The sequence below is a fragment of the Austrofundulus limnaeus genome, unplaced genomic scaffold (assembly GCF_001266775.1).
Source record: "Austrofundulus limnaeus strain Quisiro unplaced genomic scaffold, Austrofundulus_limnaeus-1.0 Scaffold132, whole genome shotgun sequence".
In the NCBI taxonomy this organism is placed as follows: domain Eukaryota; kingdom Metazoa; phylum Chordata; class Actinopteri; order Cyprinodontiformes; family Rivulidae; genus Austrofundulus; species Austrofundulus limnaeus.
Genome location: NW_013952534.1, coordinates 646,002 through 661,944, shown reverse-complemented (window position 1 = coordinate 661,944; position 15,943 = coordinate 646,002). Strand labels below are relative to the sequence as shown.

At 39.0% G+C, this 15,943-nt stretch overlaps 2 protein-coding genes across 3 annotated transcripts in view; both read left to right on the top strand.

The window, feature by feature from the left end:
• Positions 1–1,233: 1,233 nt before the first annotated feature.
• On the top strand, positions 1,234–8,457 carry gem (GTP binding protein overexpressed in skeletal muscle). Of its 2 annotated transcripts, XM_014015622.1 has the most exons (6): positions 1,234–2,665; positions 3,482–3,543; positions 3,910–4,561; positions 6,057–6,133; positions 6,220–6,424; positions 7,645–8,457. In XM_014015622.1, exons 3-6 carry the CDS (start codon positions 4,201–4,203, stop codon positions 7,926–7,928), a joined length of 927 nt encoding a protein of 308 aa, XP_013871076.1. In that variant the 5' UTR covers positions 1,234–2,665; positions 3,482–3,543; positions 3,910–4,200; the 3' UTR covers positions 7,929–8,457. The 2 variants fall into 2 exon arrangements, with proteins under 2 accessions (XP_013871076.1, XP_013871077.1); XM_014015623.1 differs by lacking the exon at positions 1,234–2,665 and having other exon boundaries at positions 2,952–3,543.
• A 1,394-nt stretch (positions 8,458–9,851) lies between these two features.
• cdh17 (cadherin 17, LI cadherin (liver-intestine)) overlaps positions 9,852–15,943 on the top strand; it is a 19,967-nt gene continuing 13,875 nt past the window's right edge. The window contains exons 1-5 of the mRNA XM_014015621.1: positions 9,852–9,968; positions 11,306–11,362; positions 12,192–12,287; positions 14,764–14,901; positions 14,995–15,130. Coding sequence (XP_013871075.1) covers positions 11,315–11,362; positions 12,192–12,287; positions 14,764–14,901; positions 14,995–15,130 — 418 coding nt within the window. The 5' untranslated portion in view covers positions 9,852–9,968; positions 11,306–11,314. The remainder of the gene's footprint in view (positions 9,969–11,305; positions 11,363–12,191; positions 12,288–14,763; positions 14,902–14,994; positions 15,131–15,943) is intronic.

Sequence of the window (15,943 nt, the reverse complement as noted above, 5' to 3'; positions counted from 1 at the left end):
GATAGCGAGAACTGATGTTGAGAGTGACAACTAATGTTGATAGCTCAGAAGCTAGGTTTCACTTTCACTTTGACCCGAGAGCCTGCAGGAGTCATGGGTGGGGTGTGTGGGGAGTGGGGAGGGGGTGCGCTCTGCCATGAGGAAGTTCGGCTTAAAGACACGGCGTTTCTGTTACCAAAAGGCATTTCTGGTTTCCACCTCACGTTTTGCAACTCAGCATTGCTGCCTAAAAACGCTGCAGGATTTCTCAAACATGCATGAATGAGTCAGAGCAAGGCTTTGGGCATGTTTTTTATGAGAGTATAACATTACAACATGATATAAAACTCAAAAAAGTTGATTTTACATAATATAGCCCCTTTAAAACAAACTTTATGGCCATAATTTAGCTCCATGCTACCTCAGCTGTCTTCAGAGTAGCAGCTAATAAGTCAGCTGCATGGTGTAAAATGTTGATATTTTTTTATAACATTTGTGAGACACACCTCGTCTTTTACCTCTGCACTTTATTTCACCAGCACTCATCTATTGTATTATTTGTATCAGTAGGACAGAATAAGGTTTTAAATGTGAGGCTTGCATCCTTATTAAACTATTAGCATCTACACTATTTTTTTTAGCATTTTAGTAAATAATAAGCCTGTGAATATGTTTAAATCCTTTATCCAAATTGTTTTATGTAAACCAGTTTTAACTCTTGATAGTATTTAAATATGTAACAAGTTGACTCCACACATGGATAAAAACAAAGATTTGAGGCTTCTTGTGATATCTGTTAATTATCTGCCAGGTTGAACAGAAGGAAGCGGAGATCAGTTATCTGGTTAAGGCTGAGTCACAGTACAAGATTTTAAAACAGTCGGCCGATTTTCAAAGACTGAGAGAGACTACACCTGTGGATAAAAAATCATGGATAAAACAGGTTTGGTCCTACAGTGTGTGGTGTACAGTCACACAGCAAGAGACAACACACCACACACGAAAAGATATTTCATTCATGAACATTCGGATGTCAGATACTAAATCACGTGAGACTTCCTGAAATCTCGCGAGAATTCATATGTCCGAGGAAAAATCTCACGTGACCTCCAGAGAGACGTGAGTTCAGAGTAAATAAGCATTTGCAATGTCGGGGTTCCCCAAAGGTGAAATAAACATTTCTACTTGTCTTTGACTTTGGTTTTTAAAAGAAAAAAAATCCTTTCTTAAAAGATTTATTTTATTTTCTTTAATAAACAAAATAATAATGTTCTTCATGTTTTTGATTTATATTCTCTTTTAACTACAAGTTATCATCATTTTGTAAATCAAAGTTGTTTATTGAGTTAATCTTTGCATTTATTTTCAGAAAAAAGAAAATACACACCATGAGAAAATGGTTGAACTATCCCTTTACATGTTTTACACAAATGCTTGTTTAGTCAACTATTGTCTTACAGTAAAGCGATTAAGTGTTTTTCTTTTTATTATTCCATTTAATCAAAGTTGATTGTTGAGTTATAACTTCATTGAGTTATATTTTGAAGTATAATTACTGAAGTATTCGTGTTTAATCATAGAAAAATGTTTCTTAGATTTAATTCAGTTAAAATGATTCTTGAGCATTCATTGAATGACTTTTAGTCCATTTAAACTGTGTCAAAGTACACTGTTGTCTCCAGAAACAGGTGCGAAAATTGTTCTCCTTGACAAGAAGCATTGTACAGTCTCAACAATTTCTCTTTTCCCTTCTGTTTACCAGAGTCAAGGTCGTGACTAGTTTCTCTTCTCTTTAGAAAATTAACACACGAACCTGGCTCAGTGAGTCTGAATTTGAATGAGGAACGAAATACAAGTTTTTCGTCTCATCTGAACTTCCTGCGGGAAGTTCAGCTTAACGGGATTCTTTTTCTCAAGAGCTAATGAGAAAAAGTCTCCTGTCTGGAGCTAAGGCAACATCAGCCTTAAATCCAACTTTGAACTTTTTTTCCTGAAAAGGGCCGGACTGCCGAGCTGAAGCTTGTCTCTTGACTAAACAGCAGATTCTCTGCGATGCTGTAAACAAAAACCCTGGGGAGTTTTGCTGACCACCCTCCTGACCTGCCTCTGTGACGGTGAAGCCATCAACAGGTAGAGACAAGGATTTTGTCAGCTAGAGAGTCCAGCTGAGTGGGAGACGGAAGCTGATCTGGGGTTGTTCTGGTAATCTTGATAAGATAAAAAGTTAAAACTAAGTATTTACTAATTCTCTTTTCCTCCTTTCTTAATCTAAACCTTGCCATAAGTTAAAATGTCTGTAAACTAGTTTTTATAACATCAGAGACTGGTTTACTGTTTGTTCAATCCTGAGTGTCACAGTTCAGTAGTTGTCTTGGACGCAAAACAATTAATGGAATGTTTGACTCAGAAAGTTTGATTGTTAAGCTTTAATTGTATATAATTAAGTTCATTTGTCTGTAAATAACTTTATTTTAGAAAATTGAACTGGACTTTTTCTCACTTCCATTCTGAGAGGTATTGTCTTTCATAAAATAACTCATGTTTCCTCAGTAATTGAGAAGATGTGGAACCCTGGTGGACAAGGTTCTTACAGCAACAAGGAAGAAACCATGTTGATCGTTTGTGGACTATTTTTACCAGAGGAAAAACAATTCCATAGGACTTTGAACATCCAGAAAACTTTCTGGTGAGTCATGACAGTTTTTTTGTCTCCTGTATTTTGGAATCCTCTCCGTGTTTACGTCACCTCGCTTTCTGATTGGCTACACATCTCATTCAACAGGCTGTGAGCTCGGATGAACACTACACACTGTGATATCGGGCCAAAAAATAAAACATGTTGAATTTCCCCGATTTGAGGTCGGAGCGGTCCCGACGTCCTTCCGAGCCGACTAGATCACTCTTAACTCACCACCCACAGCGGGAATATCTGCTATGATTATCTTTAGAGCCAACACGATAATCTGGACTTCCTTAAGATTATCGGAAGGGCAAAAATCGGCATGATTATCTTGTAGTGTGACGCCAGCCTTAGAAACTCTCTCTGCACTTTAATACAGGTTTGAGCAAAGTTCCCACTTTGTTTTTATATCTGATCTTGGATGTGATTCTAACTTCTTCAGCAAAAGTTGACAGCAAAGAATAATTGATTCATTGCATGAATTTAGTAAAGTTTTTTTTGTTTATCCACTTCACCTCTGTCTACTTTTTATGGTTTAGTAATTCTTTGTTTTAACTTCTAAGTGCTGGCCGTATTCATCTGATGGGAGTTTATATGAAGATTAATACTAGTATCTGATAGCATATTGTACTCTACAGTGACCAGAGTCCACCAGCATTAACAACAAACAAATAAAAACTCATAAGCAGCTCCACCCTAATTAAAAAAATCCAAAACCAGCTTTTAAGAAATGCTAATTAAATATATATTACTTATTAAAACGATGTCATGCAAATTTCCTGAACACACTGAAAATTCAAGGCGCCCCTCTGTGACTTAAAGGCAGGACATTGAGAACATCTGGAGTCCAGTCCTGCAGTCGTTAAAAGAGCTATCTGCAGCAGGTAAGATACTGACTGATCATAACTTAAAAAAAAACACTTCAAAATATATTTTCTTTCATTTCAATTTAATTTCTTTTACAGCAGCGTGCAGCATCTTTAAATTTTAGAAAAGTTATGATTAAATCACAGTTTTTGTTTTGTTGATTATTGCAGATATATTTGTTATAAAGTTGTATTGTTAAATAATTTACAATATAATTGATATTTTAATACAAAAAGTGGAGAATACAAGTAAAAGGTTAACTTTCAGACATTTATTTTTATGAGCATTTTTGAACGTCACAATGTCACATCACTTTTGACCATAATTAGCTTTGATAAGACATTATAAAACATATTTCATGTTAGATTGTATTATTCCCTCAGAAATACAAACAGGGAGTTGGATTCCTGTGTGGACTTGAGTAAATCCAGGCTGTCCGCCCCCTTTATAAAGACCTGAGGGAACCCCCATCAGAGGATTAGAGAAACGCCAGCTGGAAAAGTCGCTCCTGGATTTTACGAGCTGCATGTAATCGAGGTGAACTCTGGATTTATTGACAAACTTGGAAGAAGGAGAGAATTCTTTTTTTTTTATTTCACAATCTCTTTATTGAATCCGTGCAAAGTGAACCATAAAGTGCAAAAATCGAGTTTCAAGAAAAAAAGCAGTTAGTGATGTTGTCCAGCGTGCGGCGGCACAGCCTCCGCCTGCAGATGGAGCTTCACCGGTGGAGCATCTGCGAGCCGGGCAGCCACCTCCTGCCGGACGGCCTGTTGGCCCGGGTGCCCGCCTGCATCGCCCGCTCCAAGTCGTGCACCAGCTCCGCTGGGGAGTCGGACGGCAGCCGCGGGAGCTGGTCGTCCTCGGACTCGGTCATCTCCTCCGACTCGGCAGGTGGGGAACAGTCGGCGGAGCCCGGCAGCCCGTACAGGGTGGTGCTGCTGGGGGGCAGCGGGGTCGGAAAGACCGCGTTCGCGAGTATCTTCGCCGGTGCGGCGGACAGCATGGACAGCGATGACTGCGAGCTGTGTGGAGGTGAGACTTTTACTGCGGATACTGCTGGTCCAAGTTTGGATTTCTGCATTTCAAACAATGATTTAAAAAAAATAACTAGGTATGCCCCTGAAATACCATCTGCTTATAATGATATCACTTTCTTTTGATATTTTAAGTTAATTATGCCATACGTTTTTTTTTTTCTGTCGAACTTCATGTTTTTGCCATCTCATATCACAGAAACATTTAAGTAGTTAATTTGGACATAACTTGCTTTGAGACATTTAAAACTATACATGAGCAAACAAAAATATTCTTAAACAGTTTAGCAGAAACCTGCACTGTTGGAGTTAGGCCAGCTGGCTGACCAATTTGACCAGAAAGGTTAAAAAAAATCTACAATTTTTCCACGACTAGTTGATAAAATTTTAACTTTAGAAATTTCCCTTGCAACTTCTTGCTACTTTTTAAAAACTGTATGCTTATCAAATGTTTACACAATTGAAATTATTTTATTTTGTTTTAATTCTGCTTTACTCCTCTGTACTAATTTCAGCTTGGGCTTCTGTTTTGCTGATTTTAGTTTTTTCTTCTTCCTATTCAGTTTCCTGTGTTTTTAGCTACTTTTGAGCAAATGTGAGCTTTTTCTATGCTCCTTTTTGATAGTTTCAACTTCTTACTCCATAATTCAACAAACCTGCATTTTCTGTTTATTTGTGCTAATTTCAGATACTTTTTGTTTGCTAGCTTTAGACTAGTTTCAGCTATTCAGCAAAAATGTTTCAGCATTAAGCATTCATGCTGTATTTTCACAGAAAATGCAAATTCTCTTTTTATCTTTTTGTTTTATCTCTTATTTCAGCACTTAAGTTGCAAATTGTTTTTAAATGTGCTTTATAAAGAAGTCAAAAAGAAAAAAAATTGTATAGGTCTTCTGGACGGGTTCTTCTCTAATGAAACGTTTCGTCTCTCCTCCAAGAGACTTCTTCAGTCTGAGAGTTTCAGGCAAAATTCAGGCTTTTAAGCCCTGCCTCCATGTGACTGATACTCACATCACATGGCTATCATTGACACCTATTAACACTTATTGTTAACAGGGGGTGGAGTGATACTGGCAATTGCCGCACTGTAGGAGAGGGACAACTGAAAACGGAGGCCTCCACCTCTGTTTAATGATGGACGGTCTTTCTTCACAAAAATGGCTTCTTTTACTCCTCTCTCAAACCAARGTTCCTCTCTATCAAGAATGAGAACATCCTCATCTCTGAAAGAGTGACCGCTGGCCTGTAAATGAGTGAAAACTGCAGAGTTCTGGCCATTAGATGTAGCTCGTCTGTGTTGGGACATTCTTTTCAACAGTGGCTGCTTTGTTTCCCCAATGTATAACTGGTCGCAGTCCTCCTGGCACTTAACAGCATATACAACATTGCTCTGTTTGTGCCGGGGCACCGGATCTTTGGACATTTATAAAGAAGTCTTGTTTTTCTTTCAAAACTTTTAATGTACAAAAACAATTACCCCATTTTAATTGCAGATGAAGTGTGTGAAAAGGAAATCGAAGTGGATGGAGAGACTGCGACTATCATCCTGCTTGACACGTGGGATGCAGAGGTGAGAATAAATCAGGATGCTGCACATCACTGTGGGCGCTCTGCTGCGTCTCTCTGTTTGTAAATCTATCATTTTGTTCTGTGCAGATGGAGAACGACTGGGCCCTGGAGCGCTATGTGCAGACGGGCGATGCCTACTTGCTGTTGTACTCCATAACTGACCGGGCGTCATTCCTGCGAGCTTCGGAGCTCAGGATCTCCCTGCGCCGCCTCCGCCCTGCCCGCCACACCCCGATAATCCTGGTGGGCAACAAGTGTGACCTGGTGCGGCGCAGAGAAGTGTCAACAAATGGTGAGGACGACCCCAGATCTATCAGGTGTTCAAGTTAGGGGCTGGGCCATCTCAGCAAAATAAAATACTATTACAATATTTTGAGTCTTATCACATTTTACTGCAATATTCTTCAAAACTCTTTCAATCAATATAATGATGTTTAATTCAGCACTATGCTGCGTTTTTAAATTATGTAAATTGTATTTAAGTGTCTAAGGTTTTTTTTTTTCAATGAAATTCATGGATAGTATTGTCTCAAGGCTCTTTGGATCACTGAAATCACTCAGACACCTGTGATGTTTAATTCGTCAGGTGAGCTCAGTTAAAGGAAAATCTGCTGTAGAGAAACTTTCCATATTATTAAGCAGACAACAATTTTCAAGCAATACGGGAAAGAAAAAGGATCTCTGCTCCTGAAAAGCATGAAATAATTGAATGCCTTTGACAAAGAATTTTCACGTAGACTTAAGCGTGATTTATTATTTATTTACCATTATTTAACCAGGCAAATCCCACTGAGATCTTTTCCAGAAGAAGGTGCACCTGGACCAGTTCTTCTGTGTTTATCTGTGTCTCTTTCCTGTCCCCCAACCCAGCTGGTCGAGGCAGATGGCCACCTGTCCTGAGCCTGGTTCTGCTGGAGGTTTCTTCCTGCTAATAGGGAGTTTTCCTCTCCACCATTTGCTCAGGATGGGAGACTGTGATGAAGTGATTCAACACAATCTGCTGGCTTCTTCTTTGGATTGTTCTTTTTTCATGTACAATGCCCTGAGACAACGCATGTTGTGACTTGACGTTATATAAATAAACTGAATTGAATTGAATTGAATCTCTTTTTCAAGGGCGGCCTGGGCCTGAATGAAACCTGTTGTGCAGGTTTTTGTGTTGTGAGAAATACATGAAGACTAGGATCATCTTCATGCATCACAATGCACCATCTCATGCTGCATCATAGGCCGCTACAGGGGTAAAAGTAGGGAAACTGTGTGACCTCAACTTTTGCTTAGAACTTTTGGAGTATACTACTACTACTGTGACTTGAAAATTATATTGACTGTCATTTGCATTGACTATGAAAACCAGAGAAAAATACAATTTACATAATAATTTGGAACGCAGTATAGAAGTGCCTAGGAAAAAGAAACTCCCAGCGAATTAGATGCAGTTGCCATTAAAGTTAGCACTCTGTTTACAAAAGAAGACAATGGTATCTGACTTTAAATCTCCTCCGTTTTCAGAGGCGCGTGCATGCGCCGCTGTGTTTGACTGCAAGTTCATAGAGACCTCGACCGCCATGCAGCACAACGTGTGGGAGGCCTTCTATGGCATCGTGCGACAGCTGCGCCTGCGCCGAGACTCCAAGGAGAACAACAAATGTCGCAGGGATGCACACTGCAGCACACGCCGCGAGAGCCTTCCCATGAAGGCAAAACGGTTCCTCGACAAGATGGTGGCAAAGAACAATCCCAGCATGGCGTTCTGGCTCAAATCCAAGTCCTGCCACAACCTCTCCGTGCTGTGAACACACAGATCCACGACCGTATGTCTGAGCAGTTAAAGAAGTTATTGCCTGCAGGTGAGAGAATCTGTGGACCGAGGCGGTGGAAGCCATGCTTCCTAAAAAGCTATAAGTTGGGAAGGCTGGTCCTCGTGACGATCACCATCCAATCGCCTTTCAGCTCCTGGTGTTTTGACAGAAGTTTGCAGCTTGCAGTCTAATATAGGCTGAGTGGACTGCAGTCGTGTTGGACATGCTTGAACAGAAATCTTTCCTAGAGCCTCTGATGGAAAAGAAATAAAGGAAGTGATTTTATTTAATTTTTTGTTTCTGTTTTTCTATCCGTGTTATTCTGTATTTTTGCCAAATTTGTCAACTTCCATCCTGAAGTGCTAATATCCTTCTAAGTATTTTTATTATTTAAGGCAATTTGACTTGTGTGACATATGATTTTAGGAGTTGTAAATAAAAAAGCAGATTTATTACAGCACTGATTCACTAGTTTCAGCTCTGCTCTGTGAAATAAAGTGACACTTTGGTTGGGAGAAAGAAACTTGTCTGTACTCTCATTTTTTAGAGAAATTAAAATGGGATGACTCACATTTGAACACAATAAACTGATAAAAAGATGAGTCAGGTAGTGATGAAGCTGAACCTTCAGAAACAAAAACTGCTCCTTTGAGCCTACAGTTTGAAGGATACGAGGGACTAATCAGAGGTTAAGGTTTTAGAGTTCGGGTCTTAAATTCAGATTGGCCTGAAAACTGAGAAAACGTGTTGCCAAGGTAACACAGAGACGAGCCCGTGTTCAGTGTACGCTGAGGCACATGGTATTGGCCGTGCCAGAATGGACCATTCCTTTACGTAACGAAGCTGCTTTATCTGCTGAAGCGTCGGCGCCACAACTGTTGGTTTTGGTTTAAAGTGAATCACTTCCTGCAGCTTTACACAAAGGTTACGGCCGAGCCGCTAAGAATGGTGTCTTCTTCAGGCCACATGGAGCCTGATCACAGCTGAGATCAGATCATAAGATTTAAAAGCAAAACAAAGACTTCCTCAATTTTTTTAGGAGACTTTGCCGCGAAGAAGTGGGAAAGTTCAACAGCAGCTCGGTTCATTTGCACTTTGACCTGCTGCGTCGCTTCATTGGTTCAGCTCAAAGCTTTGTATTCTTATGAAGCAGAGTAATCTGTTTGTCCCTCTGTTCACACATGGCTCCTTATCAGGTGTGCTACTAATGGAAAATTTGACAGGAAATGTGTGAGATTGTGGGTGTGGGTGTGTGTGTGTGTGGGGTGGGGTGGGGGGGGGGCAGAGGTCAAAGTCTAAAAGGAAATCAAAACGTTAAACTCCAAATTACAAATTTAAATAAAGATGTTCTCCTATTTTCACAATAATTTGCCCAAATGTTTGGAAATTTTAAGTGTTTTGCAGTTGTGGGTGGCTGTGGATGAGTGGTTAGGCGAGTTGTTCTCTAGTAAGAAAGTTGAGTTTGATTCCTCTGCTATTTGGTCACGTCAACTTGACCCTGGGCAAGACGCTGAACCCCCACTGCCTCTGATGTGTCCCATTAAATGAATGTGATTAAAGCACTGATCAGTCTCCATAGGATGATCTGTCTGGGTTAGCTTTGTAGGGAGATAATAGAGTGCTGTGTGAATGGGTAAATGAGGGCACAGATAGTGTAAAACTCTGAGTGTCCTGGTTGGATAGAAAGGCACTATATAAGTACAGTCCATTTACTGTTTTACCACTCCATCAATTGGTTGATGCTCGTCACCCCCACCTCCCCCCACCTCCTCCAAGAATTAAAAGATTTAATATAAAAATTTGTGTCTATTAGCAATAAGGTTTTTTTGTGTTTCAAATCACCTCGTTCTGCCCTTCCTGTCTCTCATATGGCAGCTTCTTCCCCATTGGCCCCCTCAGCATTGAAGGGCAGGGTGATTAGACAATGATTAGAGCCAATAAAACATAGCTGGTTAACGTTTGACCAGAGCAGAATGAAGCTGCTCCGATCACTCTGAGGTTTGACGAGTGACTCGCTCGACCTCTCCTGTAAAGGTAAGTCCCTTTGCTCTGCCGTCTCGTGCTTTTAGGCTTTGAGTTTAAAGGGATTTTTTTTATTATGGGGGGGGAGGTTGTAAATAAAGACAAACAGGTCAGCTTGTGTTGGTTTTTATAGATGGTGTGAAAACGTGTTTTTAGATTACTGCAGGGATATTCTTTCTTTGACTTGACTTTGGTTGGGCCTAGAACAAGGCGTTGACAAATGACTATTTCTTCTAAACTTCTAGTATTTATTACAGCTTGAATTAATTATACATACTAATTACACATATTTGCTTGAATTTATTCAGAAGTTATTTAGTCATTGTGGTCAGCAATAATAGGGAGTTTAAGTAGTTCTATAATAGTTGTCTCAATCCCAGGTTTTACAGTCTAAAAAAAGGTGGGACGCATAATTTCTAAACTGGGATTTTATTAGATAAATGTTATTAAAATTAAAAGTGTTGACCCAATGAAAGATACACAGTTCATGGAGATAGATATATAAGAGCCGAAAGTCATTCAAGAAATTGATTTTTGACTAAGAAACATTAATAAATAATTAGTTGTTTAAAAGTCTGCTGAGCAACAAAAGGTCATTAGCAACGACTCAATGTCACCTTCACTCAATGAGTCGCTCAACTCTTACGCCTCAGCACATTCCTGATGTCTTGATTGGTTAAATGAGTTTTATTCACATTTGAATTTAATTTTTGATGGATTTTCTAGTTGTAAAGTGGTTTTAAGGGTTATCCAAACTGTGCAGATTATTGAAATGAGGTTTTAATCTGTGTAAGGTGTGGTATAAAGTCCATTTAGACAGATACACGTGCAAATTCAAAATGGACCTTTCTTTTCACACATTTGCACAGCTGAGACTCAAACACACCCAAAACAAGCATAAATTTTAATTTTAGACAGAGTCTGTCATCAAGTCACCAGGGTTACATGCTCTGCAGTGACCTTTAATATCCTGCAGGATCAGAAGGAGAAACAGCTGGGAGGAAGAGGAGGGGGAAAAAAGGTGCTGGCTTTCAGTTTCTCCTCTGTTCTCAGGTCGTTGATTCACCTGGTTGTGAAGGTGGAGCCACTTTAAAGCTCCCGTTCAGCCCAGGGGTGTGCTGAGGAGGAGATATTGCTTGCATGTGTCGGGCTCAAGGACAAGGTTTTCTTTGTTCGACCGCTGGTCTTTGTGAATCAGTGACACAAAGACTGATAATGTACTGAGGAAACCCTAATGTTTCCAGTTCATAATGTGTAATTGTGTCAAACCCGCTGTGTTATATCACCTCTCTGCCTCTTCAACTGTTTTTTTGTGGCTCTTCTCTCCCACATCTCCGCCTTCTCCACAGGCCGTGGCAATGACACCCATGGTTCATCTGTTGTTGCTCCCATTCCTGTTCAGCATTGTGAGTACATATCACCACCAACTGCTGCCACTGCCCACCCACCCCACCCCCCCAAATACATATTCATTTTAAATACCCGTGAAGCTGTGAAAAGATCTGCAAACGTGTCTGTGTGTATTGATGCCTACATCTGGCGTATCAGAGGAGCTCATCTTGTGGGAAAAAATGATTGAAATTGTGCTAAAGGTTAATAATGAAACATTTCAGAATAAGCCTTAGGGGGACTTATTTATAAGATTAAAAAAAGACTACACTGCAAGAATTGTCCACCTAAACAAATCTCATCGTCTTGTATCCAGCCAAAAAATATTTTTGATATTTATTTTAAGAATGACTAACTAAACAAGAGCAGTATGTGTTATTAATCTTTGTAACCTGGAAATGTTCCTTATTTCAAGAAGTCTTACCAAGTGCAATTGTCTTGTGCACTTATAACTATAAGTTATATCTTGTAACTTAAAATTCATTTAAATAATGTGCCGATCCCTTAGTAATTTTAGTAAAAATTTCCAGGCTAACAACATTAATAATCCAACACATTTAGCTCTTGCTTAGTATTCTCAAAACAAGATCAAAAATACTTTTTGGCTGATATAAGAATGAAAGACTTGGTTAGACGGACAATTCTTGCAGTGTTTGTAGACTTTGTTCTCAGGGAGGACAGTACTCTGTCGTGTAGTTTTGGCTCAATAAATAACTGCCCTCAATGCTCGACTGAATTCATGTTGCCACACAGAGGTGAAGTTGAAAGTCAGCGGGAGTTTAGTTTAGTTTAGTTCCCTGTACTGTACTCGGTGACATTTTAACCTGCCTCTCTGTGTTGCAACAGGTCGATGGGACGAACTTGGATGAAAAGAAGGGTCCGTTCGAGGACATTCGGTTGAACGTGCCAGAGGCGACACCAGTACCCTATGCAGTTTATCAGGTATCACACAACATTTACCAGCTTTTTTAAAGTAAAAATAGTACAGAAACACAATACCTGGAAAAATGCTGGTGAAGATTCTCAGTCATCCAGTTCAGGATCAATCCAAAAGTAAAAGATTAAATAATAATAATAATAAGTTTACAGTTTTTGCTGGCAACTGTGGCAGAGTGGTTAGGGGAGTCATCCTTGAACTGGAAGGTCGCCAGTTCGATCCCCCGTCCAGCTGTCTCAGTTGTTGTGTTCTTGGGCACTTCACCCCTAATGGCTCTGATGTGTCCCATCAGTGTTTGAATGTGATTGGCACTGATTAGTCTCCATAGGTGATTGTACATGTTAGCTTTGTAGAGACCTAATAGAGTGCTGTGTGAATGGGTAAATGAGGGCACAGATTGTAGTTTAAAGCGCTTTGAGTGTCCTGGATGGATATAAAAGTACTATATAAGTACAGTCCATTTACCATTATGATAACTACATCTTATTTAGCCTTACTTAATCATTATAAATGGCTAGTTTAAATTTGAAAACATCAGGTGACATCACACATGTTAATGTTTAGAGAATGTTTGAATTAACTATGATTTCAGTCTGATTTCCACAGGTGAAAAGGAACTTGTGGCCCTTCAAGGTTTTGTCTAAATCAGGGGTGCCCAAACATTTTCCCCGAGAGGGCCAAAATGAAAATCTATCCAGGGCTGCGGGCCAAATGCAGTATTATAACACATGAAATACAAATACTTTTTTAAGTAAAGTCCTTTATTTTTAACGATTAACCTATGCAATGGCCCTCTTTTGTTTTAGTCTGAGCACTTGGAAAAAGTCTGCCATTCGCTCAAGTAGCAAAGGCTCATGGGACATTTCATAAATTGATAAAATATGAGTTTTTGTGGCCTTATAAAGTGTGCAAATCTACATGTGGGGTTAAACCTGATCTAAATATTTCTTGTTGTCATTTCATGTTTCATGTTTAATCCTAATAAATCAAAGATAAAGTCAGCACCATGACTGAAAACTACCTTCACTACAGCCCTTTTATATAGTCATTTGACCAATGGAAATACTGTTTCTACATAGAATAACAGGTTACAACCTTGTAAATTTGGCAACTGATGGTGGGCCAAATCAAATGGCTTGGCAGGCCAAATTTGGCCCGCGGGCCCCACTTTGGGCTCCTGTGGTCTAAATTAACAAATACATAAAAAAATCATTAATAGTTTTTACATTAGAAGGGTTCACAAAAAGACTTAACTACTAGCCTTAATTATTGATTCACTGCAGGGTTAGCAGATAGTCATTTCAAACATTCTCTAACCATTAACATGTGTCCAACACATGCTGTGAAAGTACATTAATATGAGTATTTTCATACATATACACAGTATATAGAATAGTTAATTCATCAGTTATCAAGCATGAATAAAGAGTATGTTGGTTTTGGAAGTAATTATCATTTATGCACAATGTATTAATGAATGTGTTCATTTATAGCTTATTAAGTATGACTTGTCTGTAATTAATGATGTTTCTAAGGTTAACTAACCATTTATTAATGATTTAGTTAGGCTAAATAAGTTGGAGTTCTTATAAAAGGTTATCAGGTTAAAAATACTTAGCAAAGAAATATGTGTTTGGTAGATTAGTTTGTTGTAACAATGCTTCTTGACAATAAATCTTATACTGTTGGAAATCCTGTTTGTTTCCCATTAAACAATGCCACAGATCGAAGGAGTTTTCTTTTGTGGGTTCCATCCATGAAAATTTTGACAAACCTTCTCTGCCAAACAGCTTATTTTTGAATGATCCTTGTTTAGCGTTGTTTATAGAATTGGATGATTCTGGAAATGTAACTACTTATTTGTTTAGAAAATGGGTGTTTCAGTAGCACGTGGAAGAATCAAACACAGCCACATGAGCCTCATACTAAAAACAATATGTTCGAACCTGGATATTACGCAGGAAGCACATTCAAAATTGCAAGGATTACCACAACCTTTCAGCACTGAGCCAAAAAAACTCAGCATTTCTGATCACTGGCAATTGACCCCGCATCGTTCACATCACAGCCGTTTTAACAACTTTTTCAGAACAAACTCCCGCCTTCTGGAAATGACATCATGGCAAGAAGGGGAAGTGACCTCACTTAATACAAAAACATTAAGTGTTTGGTTGTGTTGTTTTAGTGTGTGTAGTGGAAAAATAATTTCACAAAGAGATCAGGTAAAGACTTCAGTAATTTATTGTTCACAAACATTGCTAGCAAAAATGGAGATCAGCCAAAATCACAGAAATTGAGCACTGCAAATCTTGCTCAGCTCGTCTGCTTAAAGTTTTAGCTGCTCTGTCAATGACAAAGAAAACAAGAGTCAAGAGTAAATTCAGCTGTTTGGCATCAGCAGAGAAGATACTCAGCTCTGCTGATCAGCAGGATGATGAGACAAAGGTGATATTTGTGACTTTTTTCTATCCTTTACTTTAGTTTCAGGTGGCACATGCAGGTGTGGACGATTTCAGGCTGAGCGGAGAAGGCGAGGACAGCATTAAAATCTCAAAGGATGGGTGGCTTTACCTGGAGAAACCTCTGGACTGGTCTCGAGATGACCACTACATCTTCAATGTAATGCAAGCTCCCCATCTTCAAGAACATACAAGAAGTCCTTCTCATGATTCAAGGTATGACTCACATTTATTTGTGCCTAACCGTGTCCAGGTGGAGGCGTTGGCAAATGGTGAAGTGGTGGATGGGCCCGTGGCTGTGACCATAAATGTTGTGGACTTGAACAACAACGCTCCGTACTTCAACCAGAGCAGCTACACGGCTACTGTTCGAGAAAGGAGCTCCTCAGGTGAGCTTCTCAAAGTGCTCATAAATGATACAAGGAAGGGAAATGTGGTGGGACAAATAAAAATCTGTCACGCAACCTTCATTGAAATCAATGGTTTTACTGTTAGCAAAATATCTCATGAACCAGAGCCTTGACAACAATGGCTCAGTCAGTTTTACAGATGTAGAGAGAAGATTTGGTGTGGTAGTAGCTGAGAGTCCTCCCCAAGACACAATCTGAGTGCTAATATAATACATGATGTCTTTGTTTAAAACTTTGGCATGCAAATCTGAAAATGATACCCATTCCTTCATGGGTTAATGCTGGGTTATTTTTATTTTTTGGAAAGTATTTAATTTTTTCATTTTATACAGTCTTGACTTTTGTTGTTCAGCAAAGAACAAATGAATATGATTCTTCATCTTTCTGATAGAGACTCGAAATAATCTACAGAAACATCAGATTCTTCTCTATAGTTTGTGTTGTTAGTTATTGTAGCAACACTCTGTTCCCATGCAGACATTCCCCTTTGATGTCACTTCCTGTTAATTCAAATGCAAATATCTCAACAACTGTTTATTTCAGTGGCATGTATTGTTTTGCAATATTTTATCATTGTTTTCTTTCCAAAAATGCATTCATATTGATTACAAAAATTTGATGTCACAGGCACTTTAATATCTATATTGATTTTTGTGTAGCATTTGTTTTCCTGGGAATTTGTTGTAGCTTTTCTTTTCAAAAAAATAAAAAAACTTAATAAACAGAACCTAATCAATTCAATAGATAGTAAAATAAGTAAATACATACACACACACACACACACACACACAC